A 22,186-nucleotide genomic window follows, 5' to 3' on the forward strand; every position below is an offset into this window, starting at 1 on the left:
AAATTGCCAACATCTGCTGGATCATGGAAAAAAGCAAGAGAGTTCCAGAAAAACATCTACTTCTGCTTTATTGACTATGCCAAAGCCTTTGACTGTATGGATCACAATAAAATGGAAAATTCTGAAAGAGATGGGAATACCAGACCACCTAACCTGCCTCTTGAGAAATCTGTATGCAGGTCAGGAAGCAACAGTTAGAACTGGACCTGGAACAACAGACTGGTTCCAGATAGGAAAAGGAGTACGTCAAGGCTGTATATTGTCACCCTGCTTATTTAACTTCTATGCAGAGTACATCATGAGAAACGCTGGGCTGGAAGAAGCACAAGCTGGAATCAAGATTGCCGGGAGAAATATCAATAACCTCAGATATGCAGATGACACCATCCTTATGGCAGAAAGTGAAGAAGAACTAAAAAGCCTCTTGATGAAAGTGAAAGAGGAGAGCGAAAAAGTTGGCTTAAAGCTCAACATTCAGAAAACAAAGATCATGGCATCCAGTCCCATCACTTCATGGGAAATAGATGGGGAAACAGTGGAAACAGTGTCAGGCTTTATTTTTGGGGGCTCCAAAATCACAGGAGATGGTGACTGCAGCCATGAAATTAAAAGACGCTTACTCCTTGGGAGAAAAGTTAGACCAACCTAGATAGTATATTCAAAAGCAGAGACATTTCTTTGCCGACTAAGGTCTGTCTAGTCAAGGCTATGGTTTTTCCAGTGGTCATGTATGGATGTGAGAGTTGGACTGTGAAGAAGGCTGAGTGCCGAAGGATTGATGCTTTTGAACTGTGGTGTTGGAGAAGACTCTTGAGAGTCCCTTGGACTGCAAGGAGATCCAACCAGTCCATTCTGAGGGAGATCAGCCCTGGGCATACTTTGGAAGGAATGATGCTGAAGCTGAAACTCCAGTACTTTGGCCACCTCATGCAAAGAGTTGACTCATTGGAAAAGACTCTGATGCTGGGAGGGATTGGGGGCAGGAGGAGAAAGGGACGACCGAGGATGAGATGGCTAGATGGCATCACAGACTCGATGGACATGAGTCTGAGTGAACTCCGGGAGTTGGTGATGGACAGGGAGGCCTGGCATGCTGCGATTCATGGGGTCGCAAAGAGTCGGACATGACTGAGCAACTGAACTGAACTGAACTGATGCTAAATACTCTTGCCTTTGTAAAAATAATTAATGAATTTTTCTTTTGACCCTCTAAAGTTTCCTAAATATGGGCTTTGAGATATTCATTTCTTGGCATCTTCTTTCATTTGTTTCTTTTTTGAAACTTAAGTGATATATAGTGTGTATTATAGTTGTATAACACATTATGGATTGTGGGACAAATTTTAATATTTCAAAGTTGTCTCCACATAGTCCTGCTATAGTTTACATTTATTTTACATAGAAAGATATAAATAATACTTGTCCCATCTTAATATTGTTTGGAGGTTAATTTTTCTTTAATTTTTGTGGATATTTTTAACCCAAGCTAAAAATTGTTTTCTTTTGGATAGGTATCAACAAATGATAACCTAATAATTTGACCAGGTCTTTTTAGATAGCATTTTCACTAAGTTTATTTTTTAGAGTTGGTGTTATTAAAGTTTGAAGAATTTATGTATTCTGATATCCAGTGTGCCCAGAAAGCAGTAAGCTGCATTAGTACCAAAGCCATATTAAGTGCAGTTTTATCATCTTTGATGAACCAGCCAGTCCACTAGGTATTACAGTACCTTGGAGGTCAGCATTATGGAAATCTATCTACTGTAGATTTGCACAAGGGCAGTTCAGTAAAAATCTAGAGTCAATAGATGTTAGAAAGAAGAATGTCCATTGTATTGGGACTTTCTGTGTTCAGTTTTAGATGATTGTCACTCTTAAAATGTAGTGGTTTAATCTCATTTATTAAGTGTCATGAATAACAGGCTGGGAATTGTAGCAAAAAGTGATTTCTCAAAGAAATATACATTATCATGAACTGAGGTAATGGTTAACAAGTCATTCTTACAAATGCAGATGTTGGTATAGTATTGCATATAGGAATTCCCAAGGAAACCGGTTCTTTTTCTTTTCCATTTCTTCTGTAGCTCTGCCAGACAAACAAAATAGAACAAATAAAACCCTAAGGTGAACCAAATCTCTGAATCTGAAACTGTCTGATAAAATACTACAATGGGATAAAGATATAGTCTGCCAGGAGCTTTCTTCAGTATGGTTCTTAAAATCTAAATATATATAAGACTAAAAAGACTTTATGATGTAGCTCTCCAAAGACACTTGTTTTCTTTTCAGAACACTCTGGCACTGATTGGACAAATACTTCTCTAGCTTCATACAAACACATGTCCTCCCTGTCCTGTGAGGGACGGTGACTGTCTCTGCCCTCTTCCCTGCACGTGGAAGGAGCCCCCAAGTTTATATGGATGACGTGTTACAGTGGACAACATGGTTACTAGAAAGTTGGGTTTTAAGCCACCCTATTAAGCCTAATCTGATGTAGAATATTCAGGTTGGCACAAAGAATACAAGCGAGAGACATTAAGAAACCCTTTGCTGTAATTTACCGTACCAGTATTGCCCAGGGTGGACTGTGTGGAAAATACTTTAACAATCTGATGGTATTTTCTGCCCTTTTTATTTGGTTGGGAATTTGAACATTGCAGGTTAACTCATAAAATAAAAATGTAAAAAGGCAAGGTACACCTATATGAGGCAGTGTCTTTTATTAAGATAGCAAAACCTAATATACTTGTTTATAGTGGCTTGGAGGATATTTGGGGTAGACCTTCAACTTGCTAATGTTCAGTGAGGCCCAGGTTTGACATTTGAAAGTGACAGTCTGGTAGAGTGATGGTGTTCCTATACATGAAGGAGACAGCATCTGTAATATTCAGTGTGCTCAGGGACTTGGCCCTTCATGAAATTTCAAGTACAGGTGAATTTGACTTTTTTTTATCATATGGTCCAATTCTATCCAAATGCTGTGGAGAAGAGACGAGGACAGGAAAACCTCAGGGTCTACTTCTGATGGCATTGCCCCAGGGAATCTGGTCTTTCTACTCCATGCTTCGATTGAGCAGGTGAAGTATGTGGGTCCCAGCCAGGCTCTTGGGTTCATTGTAGATTTTATACACACCTAAACAACTTGGTCTTGTCATCTCTGGAACTAAGGATGACCCATGGCCAAATTGTTTCATTCTACCTCTTAAAGTAAATAGGACTGTAGGATTAGAATAAAAAGATCTAATGAAGAGCATATGTTCTTGTTCCTCTGGACTATGTCCAGTAAGGTATATCGTTAACATTTATAAGACTTCACTCACCCAACTTCCTGTTTGTTTTCTTTTTTTTTAAGGGTACAACTGAGGTGGAAATTAAGAAGAAAGGCCCTGGATCTCTCTTAGTTTCTATGGACCAACTGGCTTCCTATGGACGAAAGGACAGGATCAACAGTATATTGAGCGTTGTTACAAATACACTGGTAGAAGGTATGTGCCCTGTGATGTTGGTCCAAGCTGCTGGGATATAAATATGTAGTGTGTGTGATATGAATATAGTCCCTTGGTCTGAGTTTTGCTTGCAAAAACTGCCTCTGAGCTTTAGGAATAGTGTCTGTTGGTTGTAGAAACCAGCATCCCAAATCTGCATGTGGAGAATCCAGTAAGGACTTGAAAGCTGCTGCCAGCACTGTGCACAGATAGGTAAGGAGTACAAAGGAACAATGTGAGAGTGAGCCAGAGGATCTTGGGAAGGCTCTGTAATCGTCACAGGTGAGGAACAGATGAGCTGATGTGAGACAGAGAGGAGCGTAGACTGAAGAACTGTCATGACGTAAGATGACGGAAGCCCCTCATGCCCCCGACCACCAGGCGTGCCTTCCCCGTTTCCTTTTTAGCTGCTTACAGAGCTTTTGGTTTTCCCTTAAGGACAAATGCACTGTGCATTTTGATTATACCTAATTCTGCCTCTCTTTAAACACCCCCACATATCCATAAATACACTGGGCATGTGAACAGGTAAGCCGAAACCCCCCTTACGTTGGCACTTGGTGCCCCGGGGAAGAGCGGCCGCTGTTGAACCATACCATGTCTGCAGCAGCGTAGCTGTCAGAGCCTGGACTCCACGTCAGGGGCTCCTCCACACCACAGCCTGACTTGCTGAGAGGCAGCTGAGCATTTCCCATTACCCAAAGTCCCCCAGCACAGGTCCACTTTCGGTCCGATCGTGTCTGTCTGCCGGGCTCTTCTGGAGTGCTTTGGTGGTAGATGCAGTGACTGGATTTGTTTTCTCACAGGATTCTGGTCGCCTCCAAATGCTGCTTCATTTGATGCATGTTATTTTAGCCTATTGGTCACATGATAGACTCACAGTGTTCCTGACTGCAGCTCTCCAGAGTCCACACTCCCAGGCTACCCCATAATAATTAGAGTCAAGTACTGGAGTGGACTGCTGTTTCCTTCTCCAGAGATAAGGAGACTCAAATTATTCTGGTGTTCCTGGAACAATTTTTTTTTTTTTTTGAGTCATTTAAGCAATATACCACTTCTGGTCTGTGTGTGTTTGGGGGAGGGTATGTGTGTGGGTGTGTTGGGCAGAGGCAGGCATCTCTGGTGCAAGGAGAATCCCTAGAAACGAACCTCAAGTTCCCCTGGACTGATCACATCTGCACACGTAGGCAAGGAGTTAGACTAAATCTAGACTGGTCTTGAGAGTGTATCAAGTAGAAGGAACACTGAACTAACGGCTTTCAGCTGCTGATTTTTTTAATTCTCATTGAGGTCATTGTCTGATAGAACATCTTTAAACTTTATACTTTGAGTAACATGTAAATAATTGCAAATCATAAGAATTCCAAGAAAAGATATATTATTAATAGCTTAAGAACCTTGGCTAATTTTATTCTTCATTTGGAGAGCAAGACAAGGTTTCTCTGACTATCTATGGCAGTTGAGAAAGAAAAGCTAACAACCTCCACCAGGCATATTTTATTCCTGGTAAAAACATCAGGGCAGGAGAACTATCCATGCAGTACAACAGTGATTTATTGATTACCTCAGGGGTCTGGCACAGGGTGTGGCAAAAGCTGATGCTCAAAAGATGTGTACTGAGCTGAATTTTGTTGTGCCTGAGGCTGGGGAGGAGCGCTGGGGCTGCAGGAGTCCTTTTGGGGGCCTTAGCGCCTGTGCCGCCTTTCCCTCCGATCCCCTCTCCTAATATTTGATTTTCTTTGCTAAAGCTGATGAGACAGAGCTGCTGTAAGCAAAGAACAGTGCTTGGCTGCAGCTGAATGATGTGAGAAAGAATTAACGGACATTAAGAAAGATCTATTCCTACTTCACCACTGCTCCCTCTGTATTTCATGATTGCTGCAGCAAGGAAAGCCAGCATTGAATGAATAATCGTTTCTTCTTTTCAGGCCTTCAGTTAGGAAACTGGCATCATTTTAGTCCAAAGAAGCAGACCTCTTATCTAATGGTTTAGAAACCACAGTGGAGAATTCTAGAATACTATAAATAACAGGATAATCCTGCCTGCTCTGACTGCCCTCCATCCTATTGCAAACATGCTCACCAGGATCCAGTAAACTCAGTGGAATTCACTGTCAGCAGAGCCATAACTTTGGGGGATATTTCAGACGACAAGGCATGGGATATCGGCAGAGAGTGATGCAGTCTTACTTCTCAAACAGTAGAGCTGCGGGAGAGAGTTGAAGTAAGAATGAGGAAGTGATGGTGCTTAGCATTATTGATTCTCAGGTTAAGCAGCTTCAAAAGTGTCAGTGCAATTGCTTACCGGGTATCTTCCTTTGCAGCCGTGACTGTCAGCTCTGTGAGGGTGGCGACTCTTGTTCACCAGATCTATTCCCAGTGCCTGGCCCATTGTTGAAGTGAGCTGGGAGAGGCCCTTGCCTCCAGAAACCTCCTGGTCTGCTGAGGCTGCCATCTTGGAGGAATCCTGAGGCCTCTCTCTGCAAGCAGTCCCCAGTACCCTCGAGGCTGGAAAGACTACAGTCACCTCTCTGAAAATGTTCAGGAACAAACTAAGAGGAGCTCCACAAACTTTTGGACATCTCTCCCCATACGTTAACACATTTCCCCAGACCATGTTCTTCCACCGTTCCAGGCATGTGGGGCCAATAACAGTTGGCAGAGTCACTTCATAAACCTCCTTATTCCCCTAGTCGATCTTTTCTAGCTCCTAGAGCTCCACAGCTTTACTTAGTCTCTGTGAAACCGAAAAGATTATCCCAACAATCTTCTCGTCTCTGTAAATGAGGGGAGGAGAGTATCCCTTCCTGGTGCCCTATAGGGTAGGGAAGCCCACCCCGCCCTTTGCTGTCTGGGGAGGACTGGGAGTCTAGTTCATTGTTAAACATTACAGTTGTATCACCAGTTAGAAACGTGAACAGTCACCGCTTCAACCTCCACCTGCCGGTAAACAGCAGACATTTGGAGAAAGGAGGAGATTAAAAAAGGAACGGAACCAAACTTCCAAATATGTACTATAAGAATTTATGGAAATAAGAGAACCTTTTCAATTTTCTTTTTTGGGAGAAAACTAAATTTACCTTGGGAAGGGAGGGAGTTCTGTGAGGAAGAAGCCAAAGCAAATTTTCTTCACAGACTTCCTTTCCCACGCAGACTCCCACGTGGCGCTTACTGTGGCCCTTAAATCTGAAAAACCAAGGCAACCTATTTTCTTAGCAACCAGGGAGCCAATCAGAAGCCCAACCAAAGCACCCCATCTAAAATAAAGCCATCACCATGGGCACCTTCCAGCTGGTTGGAAATGGGGGAAGTAGGCTGATAGAAAGCAGCCATCTTGTTCTTGGTGAAACGCTGAGAAATTTTTTTCTATTCCCTGAATGATTTGATTTCATTAGTGGGTTCGAGTAGGGCTAGGGGAGTAGGAGACACAGTTGTATCCAACCCCACAAAACCAAGACCTGGCCTCTAAGGACTGTCATGCTGCCGAGTTTTCAAAGTTATACCTCTTAAAGAACATCCTTCCAGATCAAGGTTCTTGAATCTTAGTGATGCTGTCTTTTATATTTTATGTTTAAGTTGAAGGGATCTCACACCTAGATTCAGAGAAGGCGATGGCACCCCACTCCAGTCCTCTTGCCTGGAAAATCCCATGGGTGGAAGAGCCTGGTGGGCTGCAGTCCATGGGGTCTCGAAGAGTCGGACACGACTGAGTGACTTCACTTTCACTTTTCACTTTCATGCATTGGAGAAGGAAATGGCAACCCACTCCAGTGTTCTTGCCTGGAGAATCCCAGGGATGGGGGAGCCTGGTGGGCTGCCGTCTGTGGGGGCACACAGAGTCGGACACGACTGAAGCGACTTAGCAGCAGCAGCAGCAGACCTAGGTTGTTGTAGCCGAATAGCTCTCTGTGTTTGCCCATCCTTTCCCATGCTCACATTGTAAAACTGCCTTCGAGCTCACTGCATCCAGTGATTCTCAGTCTGGTTTTATCAGAGTCCTAGGACCCTGAGGCAGCACCTCAGGGAAGGAAGACTTGGATCACACTGGACTCCAAGCTCCTCTTCCTGCCTCAGCTAGAGCAGTTCCTGGTTTGTCTGCTTCATGTATTGGCGGTCAAATAAGAACTTGTTTGAAAACAACGGGTTCTGCTTTTAAAAGAGTAACAGACTAAAGAGACAGAGAGGAGAAGACAAGAGAATAAGAAAAAGGAAAAAAGAAAGATGTCAAGGGAAGGGAAGAGGAAGAAGGTAGAGAAGGGAAGGGTGAGAGTGGGAATGGGTAAAAGAGCAAGAGAAGGAGAGAGAAAGGAGGGATGGCAAAGAGGAGGGAAGGAGCAGAGAGGAACGGACATGGCTTCTTCTCCCGACAGCGCTGCGAACTCCCGCATCCTCAAGAGCAGAAGAGAGTCCACATGGTGGCTTGACTGACGATGCAGATCCTGCTGTAAAGAAAATGTATAACAGTAGCAAATACTTCCATAGCACCACTTGCTATACACTAGGGTGTTCTGAGGCACTTTATATGTATTTTAGCTCATTTAATTCCCACAGAAAATTGAAGTAATTTACTCAAGGCCCACAGTTAGCAATTGTCTGAGCTGATTGCACCCACATATGTCTGGCTTCAGAGTGTTCTGCTTCTCTGATAATAGTTTAATGATACAATGTGTATCCACTGTTTATTGAGGAGTTACCTTATGCCAGGCCCTGTGCTATATCTGTTGTCAACCACTTAGTGCGTAAGTGATGGAGAATTAAGGACTTCTTTAGTCCTGTAGCTTAGAAGTCAGTGCCCTTTCAGATGACGCAACAGGGGCGTAGAGAAGTCAGCACTACCTTGCCTGAGATCGTACAGTTGTGCATGTTAAAGCCAGCTGAACCAGGGCTGCCATGCTCCCCAAACGCATGTGTTGAGTTTTGTTTATAACTAGATCATTGTTAACAGGGATGTGACTTGGGGCGGATCAGCCTCCTTTTTGCCTTCAAGAGAAGGAAAACTGACGGAAACTCTCAGGAGAGTTAGCACTCCCCAGCCACCTTCCTTCTCGTGTCGATAACAGTGAGACCAGCCAGGCCTAACCCTTCCATTTCCTTCCCAAGACTGAGGGGCTCCCTTTGTTCTTGACTCACTACAGAGCTGGAAGAGTCTCAGAGGAAGTGCCCGCCATGCTGGTATAAATTTGCCAACACTTTCCTCATCTGGGAGTGTCACCCTTACTGGATAAAGCTGAAGGAGATTGTGAACTTGATTGTTATGGACCCGTTTGTGGACCTGGCCATCACCATCTGCATCGTCCTGAACACCCTGTTCATGGCCATGGAGCACCATCCTATGACGCCGCAGTTTGAACACGTCTTGGCTGTAGGAAATCTGGTAAGATGGAGCACAGCCTCCGGATTTCACCATCTGAACAGGTTTTGCCTGTGGGTAATATTTTTTTTCTGATACTGAGAGCTGGAGTTTAGTCAAAAAGAAAGTAATAGTTAATTGGAAGACAAATGCTCCCACATATGCTGCAGCTCCAGCCGCTTCTGCTAGCTGTTGTGATCCCTTGGCTGTTTTCTCTTTCTGCAGAACTTTGAAGACGTCATTTAGGAGCTCTTGGCAGGCATCCAACCCTGGTGACAGAATGGGAGGCATGGTGCAGTGGGTTGGTTTCAGCAACCTCAGCCAAGGACTTGCGGATGTCTTTCTCTTCTACTTCTCACTTTTTAATTCTTTATGACTGCAGCAAATCACTACCCCTTTCACCTTCAGTAACAACCACTGCAAAATAGGGGAGGTCTTTTAGTATGTTACACGTAATGATAAATTTTCCCACACTGTCATATCTTCATTATTCATATGGGGACTATCTACAGGAAATTTTAAATTCTACACTGGTCTCCCCCCTCAGTCCAACTTCTGAGTTATCATCCAGTTTCTAACCAGTAGTTGATCTGTGCCAAATTTATTTTAATGTTGGCTCAAGTCGTAAATTTCATTATATTATTTAGATATTGTATGCAGTTTTTAAAAAAATAGATTATACAGTGTATTCAGAAGTCAAGTAGCTGTGATTTAGGGATTATCTTCTTTAGTACGAAAATCAGGAGTTGATTAAATTTTGATAGTAAAAAATTAATTGGAAAGAATCCTCTAGGTCATCTGGCCTCATTATCCCTTAGAAATTGCACCATGGGCATACCATTCTAGTTGTTACCATGTAATTTGTGCATGATCACTGCTTGGTAATTGTTTCTCTCTCTCCCTCTCTCTCTTTCATAGACACACAGAGTTTCTACCTTAAGTCTTAATACTATATCAGTGCGTTATAGTAGTGATATCATTTTGACTTCTAATTCTGGAATACATACATGGCAAGAGGGATCCCTTATCTGGCTAGTTGTCACAGCTGATTGTATTCCCTAGTACATATCCGTATGCTGCTGTAATCTTCCCGATGTCCATGACTGAGTCAGTGACGCACTTCCAGCCCACCGCTGTGGTGGGCAGTTCAGTGAAATACCTGAAGTCTTGAAGCAGGACACACCCATAGACTATCCGGGAAATCTGTTAACCTGCTCTGAAAGGTGCCCGAGGGTCAGCTCGCCGTGTGATTGACTGACTTCCAGTGCTGGGCCATCAAGCAGCATTCTTGAGCCAGTCAACATCATCATACAGATATACTCTTTATGTTATTGCCCAATGGTTATGTAATGAGAAATGTTACTTGATCAACTTTGTTATTGATAGTGGTGGTATATTTTCTATAGTTTTTTTTTTTTTCTAAAGTCTTTTCTTTTACTTGCTTTTGGCAGAATTGGTCCTTGATTTTCAAGGGATTTTGAGAGGCCTTTTCACGTACTACCAACAGAATTGCCTCAGAGTAGGCCAGGAAATAACATCATTTTTTCCTTCTTGAAAACTTAGAGATTTAGGGTCACACCAAAATTAGAGTTGTAAGCATTTAGACAGCTTTGCTCAGAATCATCAATGAAGGAAAAGGAGAAAGGAGAAGGTCAACAGCTGATGTTCAGGGAGCCAAGCCAACCAGTCCAAGCTCTAAAATGGGAAGGCACTCCAGGGGCAGAGTCTTCAAGGGAGAAGTAATGTACAAGGGGCAGTGGGGGCAGAGAGCAGTGAATGGTCCAGGATACTTTGGACTCAGGGGTAAGGAGAGATATAGGAAGGGTATCTAAACTGAGGGCATTGGGTAACCAAGGGGGAAATGGGGATGACTGAGCAAGGGACAGGGTGGAGTTTAAAATCAGGAACTCTGTTTTGGACATATTCAGTCAGTTCAGTCGCTCAGTCGTGTCCAACTCTTTGCAACCCTATGAACCGCAGCACGCCAGGCCTCCCTGTCCATCACCAACTCCCAGAGTCTGCCCAAACTCATGTCCATTGAGTCGGTGATGCCATCCAACCATCTCATCCTCTGTCGTACCTTTCTTCTCCTGCCTTCAATCTTTCCCAACATCAGGGTCTTTTCAAATGAGTCAGCTCTTCACATTAGGTGGCCAAAGTATTGGAGTTTCAGCTTCAACATCAGTCCTTCCAATGAGCACCCAGGACTGATCTCCTTTAGAATGGACTGATTGGATCTCCTTGCAGTCCAGGGGACTCCCAAGAGTCTTCTCCAACACCACAGTTCAAAAGCATCAATTCTTCAGTGCTCAGCTTTCTTTATAGTCCAACTCTCACATCCATACATGACTACTGGAAAAACCATAGCCTTGACTAGATAGACATTTGTTGACAAAGTAATGTCTCTGCTTTTTAATATGCTGTCTAGGTTGGTCATAACTTTCCTTCCAAGGAGTAAGCGTCTTTTAATTTCATGGCTGCAGTCACCATCTGCAGTGATTTGGGAGCCCAAAAAAATAAGGTCTGACACTGTTTCCACTGTTTCCCCATCTATCTGCCATGAAGTGATGGGACTGTCCGGATGCCATGATGTTAGTTTTCTGAATGTTGAGCTTTAAGCCAACTTTTTCACTCTCCTCTTTCACTTTCATCAAGAGGCTTTTTAGTTCTTCTTCACTTTCTGCCATACGGGTGGTGTCATCTGCATATCTGAAGTTATTGATATTTCTCCCGGAAGTCTTGATTCCAGCTTGTGCTTCTCCCAGCCCAGCGTTTCTCATGATGTACTCTGCATAGAAGTTAAATAAGCAGGGTGACCATATACAGCCTTGATGTACTCCTTTTCCTATTTGGCCCCAGTCTGTTGTTCCATGTCCAGTTCTAACTGTTGCTTCCTGACCTGCATACAGGTTTCTCAAGAGGCAGGTTAGGTGGTCTGGTATTCCCATCTCTTTCAGAATTTTCCATTTTATTGTGATCCACACAATCAAAGGCTTTGGCATAGTCAATAAAGCAGAAATAGATGTTTTTCTGGAACTCTTTTGCTTTTTCTATGATCTGGCAGATGTCAGCAATTTGATCTCTGGTTCCTCTGCCTTTTCTAAAACCAGCTTGAACATCTGGAAGTTCACAGTTCACATATTGCTGAAGCCTGGCTTGGAGAATTTTGAGCATTACTTTACTAGTGTGGACATATGAGCTGTGAATAAGCCATTGATTTCTGTCCAGAAATGTTTTAGATCTATAAAATGAGAGTAATACCATGTCATCAGTATTTGAGAGGATAAAACGAGAACCCGTGCAGAAGTTTTGGAAATAATGAAAAGTACTCTCCATACCTAGGAACTGTGTAAGTGTAGTTCAGTAGGAGACTTGATGAAAAGGAAATTTAGATAGTTTCAAAGACTTGGAGATGTGGATACAGCCTTTGACGGAACCCGAGAGTACGAGGACAACAACAAAGAAAGACGGATAAACGAGCTCATGAGATAGACTAGGACCTGGTCTTGTGCTTGGACAGAGAGGCTTTCTCTGCAGCTGGGACAGTGAATTGGGTTGTGTTTGTACACAGATGTACACTGTTGTGTTTGTCCTTGGATGTTTTTGAGGGAAGATAAGAACAGCATTCTATAAATTAGCAATCCCTGTCTCTTCCAGTCTCTCCCTAAGAAAAACTGTTCGTAGTAGGAGGAAGCATAAAGATAGTTCCATCCAGCCCCCATGTTTATAGAGGGAATTGAAGCCAGGGAGGTTACGTGACTTTTGTATTGTTTGGTAGGTAAATGTAATCGTTCTTTTCCTGCCTTTTTGTTGTTGTTGTTTTGGTAACCGTTTGAACACAATAGTGAGTTTATAAGGTAGTTTTTTAAACAGTCTCAGTCTTCCAGAAAAGTTTCAAGTGCAGTGTAAAAAAACTACCTTTTGAGAGTAAGTTGCTGATGTAGCTGTCACCCCTGAATACTGTAATGTGTGGGGTTTTAAATTATTTATTTATTTTTATTTATTTATCTATTGTGTATTTGACTGGGCCAGATCTTAGTTGCAGCACCTAAGACCGTCAGTCTGTGTTGCAGCATGCAGGATCTTTTTTTTGTTTCTTCAGTTGAGGGGTCTAGTTCCCTGACCAGGAGTCAGACCTGGGCCCCCTGCACTGGGAGCACAGAGTCTCAGCCACTGGACTACTGGGGAAGTCCCTGTAGTGTACATTTTTATAAAAAAGTACATTTTCCTACAGAATCATGATATAACTGGCAACATCAGGAAATCACCACGTACAATACCATCAAATTCTCAGGCCCATTCAAATTTTGCTGGTAAGCCCAATAATGTCTTTATACTCAAAAAAATGACATTCCAGAATAACTTTTGAGTTTAGTTACCATATCTCTTTAACCTTCTTCACGCTGAGAGAGCTCCTCAGTCTTTCTTTGACTTCTATGACCTTGACCTGTGAAGATGACTGTCCGGTTATTTTGTAGAGTTCCCTCAATCTGGCTTTGTCTTATGCCTCCTCCTGATTAGACTCAGGTCATGCGTTTGGCAAGACTGTCGCCCAGGTGAGGCTGTTGTTTTCTCATTGCGTCTACCGGGTGGCACGTGATTTCCATGTTTCCCGTTTCTGCCCTTGGTCACTTGATTGAGGAGGTTCTGCCAGGCTTCTCCCATGTGCAGTTACTCTTTTTCGGTTTATAATTAATAAGTGTTCATGAGAAAGACACTTTGAAACTATCTAAATTTCCTTTTCATTAAACTTTTGATTTATTCCTTTATTGTATCTGTATGGACTCCCGGTTTTCAGTTTTATTCAATGGGTTTTAATCCATTATTGTCCTGTACGTAGATGTTTAAACCATTCCTGATTTGGCAGTGGGAGTCCCTTCAAGGTAGCTTTCATGTCCTTTCAACATGTCCTCATTGCCTCCTTGTTTTCTCAGAAATATTCCAGGCTAATTTTATATTTTTTTCCTGTCTCAGACTTGGAATCTGCCATTTTTCAAGCAACTCTTGATTGTTCCATTGGAAATTGACATTTACAAGTCAACATCTGCTGGAGCAATACGCACAGCTGGGCCCTCTCTGTACAGGGCTCACCACTTATTCTAACCCAGCATTACAGGACTCATTCTGTTTTTCTTTTTTCTATATTTATAACTTCTCCAACAAAAAGAAGCCTGGTTGCCACTATCCTTAGTATATTATTTCATTTAAAAAAAGAAAAAGCCACTGTTACCTCTTGCAACATGGGGGTCCCCACCCCCTGGTCAGACCCTGAGTCCCCGTGTCCTCTGCTTGGACCTCTCCTCACACTTCTCAGGCCCCATCCTCCCTGACCAGGCGGCCCCCACACAGCCTTATTTCTCCTGCCCTACTTGAACTGACACACCTCAGAGTGGGCCTTCCCCTGCAAGGACTCCTCCTGACCCCATCCCAGGATTCCCCACCCAGAAGCTGTCTACATCCTGCTTGGGCTTGGACACCCCACGCCGGGGCACCATTCCTGGCCCTGCTCAGGCGCTGACTCTCCGGTCTGTGCTGCCCATCTGCAGGGCCACTTCCCAACCCCACACCCTCCCCACAACACACATACACACTCACTCTCAGGCTGTCCTTCTACCCAGAAGTTCTCCTTGCCCAGCTCTGTAGCTGGCTCCAGACACACACACACACACACACACATGATCACACACATACACGATCTCACACACACACACGTGCGATCACACACACACGATCACACACACACACATGATCACGCACACACACACGCTGTCCTTCCTCCCCAGAAGTTCTTCTCACTCAGCAGTCATGCACGCACACTCACACACCTCTCTACCTGGCTCGAGATCCTAGGCCACATCCCCCTCAGCTTGCTTGGCCCTGGCACCCTTCACTGGGCCACCTCTCTGAACCGCTGGATGCCATCTTCAAGCCACTCGGGTTCTGACACCCCTCACCGGGCTGGCCTCCCCCTTGGGATGCCATGTCCACCTGCTTAAGCTCTGACTCTCTGCCAGGTCTCCCACCCTCTCCAGGGGGGACACCCTCCCATCCCCCTTAGGTTTCAACACCCTGCGCTGGGCAGCCATGCAACACAAATATTCTCCTTATCCTGCTCAGACATGGGACTGTCCCCCCGGAGTGGACACCTCCTTGGCTTGCATCGGCTCTGACAGCCCACACCAAGCCGGCCTCCTGCTCAGATGCCCTGCCTGGGCCCTGGCACCTGACACCAGACCCCCCTCCATGTGGATAGGGCTTTAGAGCCGGATCTTTTGAGGGGAGGAGTATGGAAGGAAGGGCAAAAGGTTCACCTGACACCTAAGTTTAACTTCTGAAATTCTGAGCAAAACAGGAAAAACGAGAAGTTGCTTTTTCCTCCTTTACCAAATACACATGAATGTTACGGTTTGTTAACTGCAGCTTAAACTGTTTTCAGCCGAAAGGAATCCCTTTCATATTGTCATTTTTCTTCCTCTGTGTCCCTGTAGTCTCTTATGTATACCTCTTTCTAAAGGGAGAGAGGACTCCATGCCCCTTGAAAGGGGTCTTAGGGACCCCAGGGATCCCTGGCTATACCGATAGCAGCTGCCCTAGAACGTAAATTCTGAGGTGAATATTGGATGACATTCACAAGAGTGACATTTATATACAGTTGTTGATGGCATCAAAAGGATAACCTTGAATCTGCTCTTCTCCATTTTTCAAAACAGTAATTCCTTCATACAGCCAACAGCTACAAATTTATACTTACCCAAACTCCAAACAAGGGCAGCCCACTGTGTGGACTGAAGGCATGAAGCAGCATGCCTCTGTCACAGGCATTTCTCTTTTTTTCTCTTTTAATGTTTATTTATTTATTTGGCTGTGCCAGGTCTTAGTTGCAGCACGCAGGGTATCTTTTTTTCTTTTTTTTTTTCAGTTGTGGTATGCAGAATCTAGTTCACTGCCTGACTAAAGGATTGTACCAGGGCTCCCTGCATTGGGAGTGTGAACTCTTAGCCACAGAACCACCAAGGAGGTCCCTGTCACAGGTGTTTCTGCCAGGCCTCTGGAGGCCCCGCCTCCCATTAAAAGGCAGCACCACAGGACTGCATCTTCTCTCAGGAACCAGAATTCCCACAGGATAGCTGTTCTGAGGTTCATCACCTTGTGCTGTTACTGGGCACTTTCTGTGGGTTCACCAAGAACCAACAGGACAGCAGATTCCATTTCTACTCAGTGTGCATTAAGTGGGTTGATGTTTCTGAGTAGAGAAACCTTTGATGGGCTGACGCTAAGGGCAAAATGTGTGTCAATTGTTGATTTGATTAGCCGCCCCTACTTGACTGACCTCATAAAGAGTAATATTCCATCTGTACACACTTAGCTTGCACTATGAACTTTTGATGTAAGTTAACCAGACCTTTTCAGGGAATATTTTCTTCCAATTTTAGAATACTGCATCTTCAGTTTAAAACAGTGCATGCGAGTGTGCTCAGTCGTTCAGCTGTTCAACTCTTTGCAACCCTGTGGACTGTAGCCCACCAGGCTCCTCTGTCCATGGGATTCTCCAGGCAAGAATACTAGAATGGGTTGCCATTTCCTTCTCCAGGGGATTGTTCTGACCCAGGGATCGAACCTGCGTCTTCTGCATTGGCGGGCAGATTCTTTACCATTGAGCCACCTGGGAAGTGAAAATCACTTAGTCGTGTCTGACTCTTTGCCACCCCATAGACTATACAGTCCATGGAATTCTCTAGGCCAAAATACTGGAGTGAATAGCCTTTCCTTTCTGCAGGGACTCTTCCCAACCCAGGGATCAAACCCAGGTCTCCCACATTGCAGGTGGATTCTTTACCAGTTGAGCCACAAGGGAAGCCCAAGAATACTGGAGTGGGTAGCCTATCTCTTCTCTAGCGGATCTTCCTGATCCAGGATGGGGGAAGCTTAGAAATGTATATGGAAACCAAAAATTTCCAAACCACTTAACCGTTTTGTTTTATTTTCATCAAGTCATTCTGTTTGTTTGTTTGTTTGTTTTGGTATACATTAATTCAGTGTATTTCCAAACCACAAGTATAATCTAAGTATTTTTCACTATTTTAAATTCTGACCTCAGACCATCTCTCTGAAGTTTTTCTCAAGCCCCTCCATATGTAAACTTGGTAACCAAGTGGTTACAATTATTAACTTATTATGAATTTTAAATCTGATGCATATAAAGTCCTCTCCTCTAAAAACAGGATATTCAGTAATAGTCAGATATTACGTGGTTAGCCTAGAATGAGAGTACTGATCTTGTCAAAACTGGTGTCCATGGGATTTTGCTTTCAGCCTACATGTTATGCTACTAAGGCCCTCAGGATACAGAAGGCATTGGGGGAACACACAGTGCTCTGAAAGGCAGAAAAGGGGGAGTGAGTCAGGTAATAGTGAGAGGAAATCATTCTCGTACCCAGTAAGCTCCAAATCTAGAGCAATGATTACATCCTCGATTATCCTATTGAAAAAATCAAAAGGAAGCACCAACAGAGTCTCCAACAATGAGAAAATTCTTTGAGGATGTATTTACCCGATAGAATATTATACAAGCAATGAAAGTGGGAACTAGGAAGATTGTTGCCACATGAATGGAGTCATGATAGTGAAAAGAGTGTGTCAAGTGAAATGAGTCATGATAAATCAAGATAAGTGAAAAGCCAAGATATTATGTAGTCTGTGGTTTTAAACTCTGACAAAATATTGTTATGCATTTGAAAAAAAGGAGTACATTAAAATAATAATTGTATGCAAGGCAGTGAGACTATTTCTCTAATATTTTGCACACTTTAAGCAATGTTCTGTTGCTTTTACCATTTAAAAGAAGAAGCTCTGCAGTATATGTCTACAGTCAAGGAGACACATAATGTTAAATCAGGAATAATGCTGTATTTTTCTAGTATAATTAGAACACAGCGAGTGATTTTTTTTTCTTTTTTTTGGTCAATATCCCAAATATGGCATACACATTCAAATGACTGCTGACCCTTTAAGAATCACTTGTGTGATATTCCTGATTGCTTAGAATAATTTTTTAACTGCCCTCTTGAACAATATGAATTGGGTAGTTCTAGCAACAAAGATGGGAACATTTCCTCTTCATTCAAGAGGAAAATAAGACTTTCCTGCATCGGGTGGAGTTGTCAGGGGACATCCAGGTATTGATGTCCTCAGAGGCAGAATTTAGTGAAGGCTGATGCTTTTGGCTTCTTGGACTTGCCATATTCAAAGATAATGATAGAGGCCTTTTCTTTCTATTATTTCTTTTTCTTACCCCTGCCTTCCCCCTCTTTAGGTTTTCACTGGAATTTTCACAGCGGAAATGTTCCTGAAGCTCATAGCCATGGATCCCTACTATTATTTCCAAGAAGGTTGGAACATTTTTGATGGATTTATTGTCTCCCTCAGTTTAATGGAACTGAGTCTAGCAGACGTGGAGGGGCTTTCGGTGCTGCGATCTTTCCGATTGGTATTCCATATTTCTCCAATTTCTTTTTTGCATTTCCTGTCTTGTAGCTGCTAGGAAGAATTTTATATAAGTTAATCTGATGATTTTACAAAATTCTTAGCTGTATCCTGCTCCCAGTTTCAGTTGACTGTTTATTGGTTTGTCAACTAAAATATTGAAAAACTTTTCTGCTAATTACCTAATATAGAAATAGGGTTTTTTTAATCAGTCAACAAACATAAATCAATTTTATGAAGTTGCTCAGAAAATAATGGTTAATCTAAAAGATGAAGAAGGATTCACAAGAGCTATTCTGAGGTCTGATTTGAATTTGCTAGTGAGCCCATTTCTTTATCTGAACATCTCCCTGAAATGGCAAATATTTCTCTCTTTTCCAAATATGGCTCATTTCTTCTATCATGGTAACCCCTTCCAGAAAATGAGAATAAAATAATGTTTTTTAAAGTTATATTGAAATTAGTTGTTGAACACAGATCTTTAGCTAAGAAGGATTTTTTTAATGTATTTGAAGAAATTAGTGTTCAAATTACTAAATGCCTCTGAACATATTAATAGTTAACAATATCCTCAGAATAGCTTCCTATGAAGCATAGGCTTGAGTGATGTCCTGATTGAGTCCCTTGAGAAGCTGAGTTACCTTGAGGGTATCCCACTCAGACAGAGCATCAGAAATGGCTTAGATTTGTTTCTCTTATTGGGAAAATACCTAAGCACTCACAACTGAAAGGATTTAAGGATATTCAGCTTATCTAAGAAAGAGAATTGGATTAGAATGAAACTGTTTATAAAACAGAAATCTCATTAAATCCGAGTCACAAATAACATCTGTCACATTTCTGAAACCTCTGCTTACTGGTCTTTGGTTAGGATCCAGCCAACAGTAGACTTTTTGAGAGTAGTTCTTGTTATTTAGAAGATAAGATGAAGAATTAAGTGATAGAAGCATTATCACTAATACTCTGAATAAATTAACAGCCAGTCAGAATGGTGGAAAACTGTGAGAGACCCAGATTACATACAGAGCATCACCTGGTAAATCTTGAACTCTCAGATAAAACTCAGATTTTCAGTAGGGGGAAAAAAATGTCCAAATCAACATGGTTGCCTTCTACGAGAATTCCTGTTAGATCCTGTTACACATCCTACTACATGTGTAGTTATTAACTTAAGACATATGATGGTGATCTCTGTTCATGGGCTTTATTCATTATAATTCTCAGCTGGTTAGCCAAGACCTTCTAATCATTCATCACAGAATACAGAAGTTTTCGGATTAACAGATACCAGAAGTTCTGTCCTCTGAATTAATATCAGAGGAGTCCCTTTTCATAAGGCTTTTGGTGTGTTAGAACTGCCCCTTGGAAGCTGTGCTTTTCCTCCCAGTTAGTCTAAGCATGTCACAAAGTTTCATATCAGCCATTACCTATTTATTGGCAACAAAAAGAGAGATATGTAGAATTTTTAAATGCTTGCTTTTTTAAAGAGACAGATGATCTAGTCTCACAGTCCTTACCAAGCCAATCTTTTGGTTCACTACAAATCACATTTTCCTTAATATGACTGCTGAGAAGTCAAGGGAAAATCAGTAGGAAAAGGATATGTTCATGTATGGATTTTTAGAAGGTGGACTGACCTAGAGACTAATTCAGGCACTAGAAGCAGTATTCTTGGTTCTTAGTTCTAAATCTTTCACTTATTTTGCAGTTAATTAGTTTTCCTTCATCTGTGCCTCAGTTTCTCTCAGTTTTAAAATACTGTTAGAAAACCCTGAGAATTTCCCAAGGGTGCTCAGTAAATGTAATGATCTTAATAATTTTGTATGTTTTTCTTGTAGCCATGTGATAAGAATAAATTAATTGAATTTCATCTGGGTTTTGTTTGGGTTTCTTTTCCGTAGCTCCGAGTCTTCAAATTGGCCAAATCCTGGCCCACCCTGAACATGCTGATCAAGATTATTGGAAATTCAGTGGGTGCCCTGGGCAACCTGACCCTTGTGCTGGCCATTATTGTCTTCATCTTTGCCGTGGTGGGGATGCAGCTCTTTGGAAAGAGCTACAAAGAATGTGTCTGCAAGATCAACCAGGACTGTGAACTCCCACGCTGGCACATGCACGACTTTTTCCATTCTTTCCTCATTGTCTTCCGAGTGTTGTGCGGGGAATGGATCGAGACCATGTGGGACTGCATGGAGGTGGCTGGCCAGGCCATGTGCCTCATTGTCTTCATGATGGTCATGGTTATTGGCAACTTGGTGGTTAGTACTGACTTGTGCATCTTTTTGTCCTTTGCTCTGAGCATTCTGCCCTTGACCCAGAAGCCGCATCTACTTAGTCCTTCCATGTCTGTGGTGGTCTTTATTCTTTCTCGGCCCAAGAACGCTAAGGTACAAAGGAAAAGAGACTGCTGTTTTCAGAGGCCTACTGGGTCATGAGCCTCATAACGTGTCAACCTTTTCATAATTGTCGAAACAAAATTCAGCAAAGTTAAGGCACTTTTCCAAAGTCCCGCAGCTAATAAACGTCAGGGCTTGTATTAGATCCTTGACTTCAAAGTCTGTGGTCTTTCTACTATTAAAAAAACCTCAGAACTTCTCAGCCTGATCTTTTGGGCTGGATAATTATTTGTTGTGGAACTGTCCTGTGTATTGTAACGTGTTTGCAGTATCCCTGGCATCTACTCTTTACTGGCCAGTAGTGACCCCCAGCCCAAGTTGTAAAAACCAAAGATGTCTCCAGACATTACCAACTGTCCTCAGGGGGCAAAATTGCCCTCCTTTGAGAACCATGGATCTAAGCCATCCTAGGATTTTATCTGATGTTTATAAATTTCAAATCACTTCCTCGCTTCTCTGTCCACCTGCTGTCACTTGCCTCTGTAAATAGAATGTTCACCAACAGAAATTAACACCTTGTTTCTCAAAGTGTCATCCGAGCACTAGCAGCAATGAGAATGTTCAAAGGTGTACTAGAGATTCAGAATCTTAGGCCACTCCCCACAATCAGTATCTGCATTTTTAACATGATTCACAGGTGATCCACATACACGTTATAGTTTGAGAAGCACTCATCTTTCAAATCAGGCCAAAGCCTGCCTGCAAGTGTACAAGAAGGAGGATTGGAAGACGACACACTCAGATGACCCCTTTTAAGCTCATCAGGAGTGGTTCTCTTCCTTTTGGTGCCATAGAGAAGCATATGCCAATAGGGCATTCCTACTCATCAACCTCTGAACCAGCCTTGTCCACCCTAGTCTTTCACTGGACCTATAAAAACAGGCAATGTAATGTTTCTTAGTCGCTCCCATTCTCCATTCCCAGCCATCTTCCCCTCAGTCCTGATCCCCCCAGTCTTCCCACTCCTTCAGTGAGGACAGCTGCTGCCTACAGCTACTGTCCATTGCAGAGTCAGCATCACCAGCCCTGACCTCCCATTTCTCTAGTCTCCCGTCCTCAGTAGTCTCAGGGACACCGTCCCATGACTGGCTACAGACACCTGAGCACACGACAAAATCCACTGTTACTCTGCCTGTGATGGCACTTTTCCCGGTTCCCGTTGGCGCAGTCCTTCTGCCCATGTCGTCTCCAGGAATCTGTCAGTCTTTTCTGACATTTCTCTCCATTCCAGGTAGATATCTGATGTCTCTCATCTCTTTCTTCTTAGCATTTCTATATATGCATCTTTCTTTGTAGTATTTCTGAGATCTGCCCCTTCCTTTCCATTTCTACAACCCATCTGGTATTTCTAAAAGTCCAAGGAAGACCACCTTCGTTACAGTCACCTTGAGCTTCACTCATTAAAAAAGGCCAAGTCCTAGGACCTACCCCAGATCTACTGAATCAGAATCTTTCTGGGGAGACCAAGGAGA

General features: G+C 42.9%; 1 protein-coding gene across 3 annotated transcripts in view; it reads left to right on the plus strand.

Moving 5' to 3' along the window:
• Positions 1–22,186, plus strand: part of SCN8A (sodium voltage-gated channel alpha subunit 8) — a 130,442-nt gene that overhangs the window by 75,921 nt on the left and 32,335 nt on the right. For all 3 annotated transcript variants that reach the window (XM_040234172.1, XM_040234171.1, XM_040234170.1), the window contains exons 12-15: positions 3,353–3,485; positions 8,621–8,859; positions 18,149–18,322; positions 20,220–20,576. In XM_040234172.1, the coding sequence (XP_040090106.1) occupies positions 3,353–3,485; positions 8,621–8,859; positions 18,149–18,322; positions 20,220–20,576 (903 nt within the window). The remainder of the gene's footprint in view (positions 1–3,352; positions 3,486–8,620; positions 8,860–18,148; positions 18,323–20,219; positions 20,577–22,186) is intronic.

This window comes from Oryx dammah, unplaced genomic scaffold (assembly GCF_014754425.2).
Source record: "Oryx dammah isolate SB20612 unplaced genomic scaffold, SCBI_Odam_1.1 HiC_scaffold_29, whole genome shotgun sequence".
In the NCBI taxonomy this organism is placed as follows: Eukaryota; Metazoa; Chordata; class Mammalia; order Artiodactyla; family Bovidae; genus Oryx; species Oryx dammah.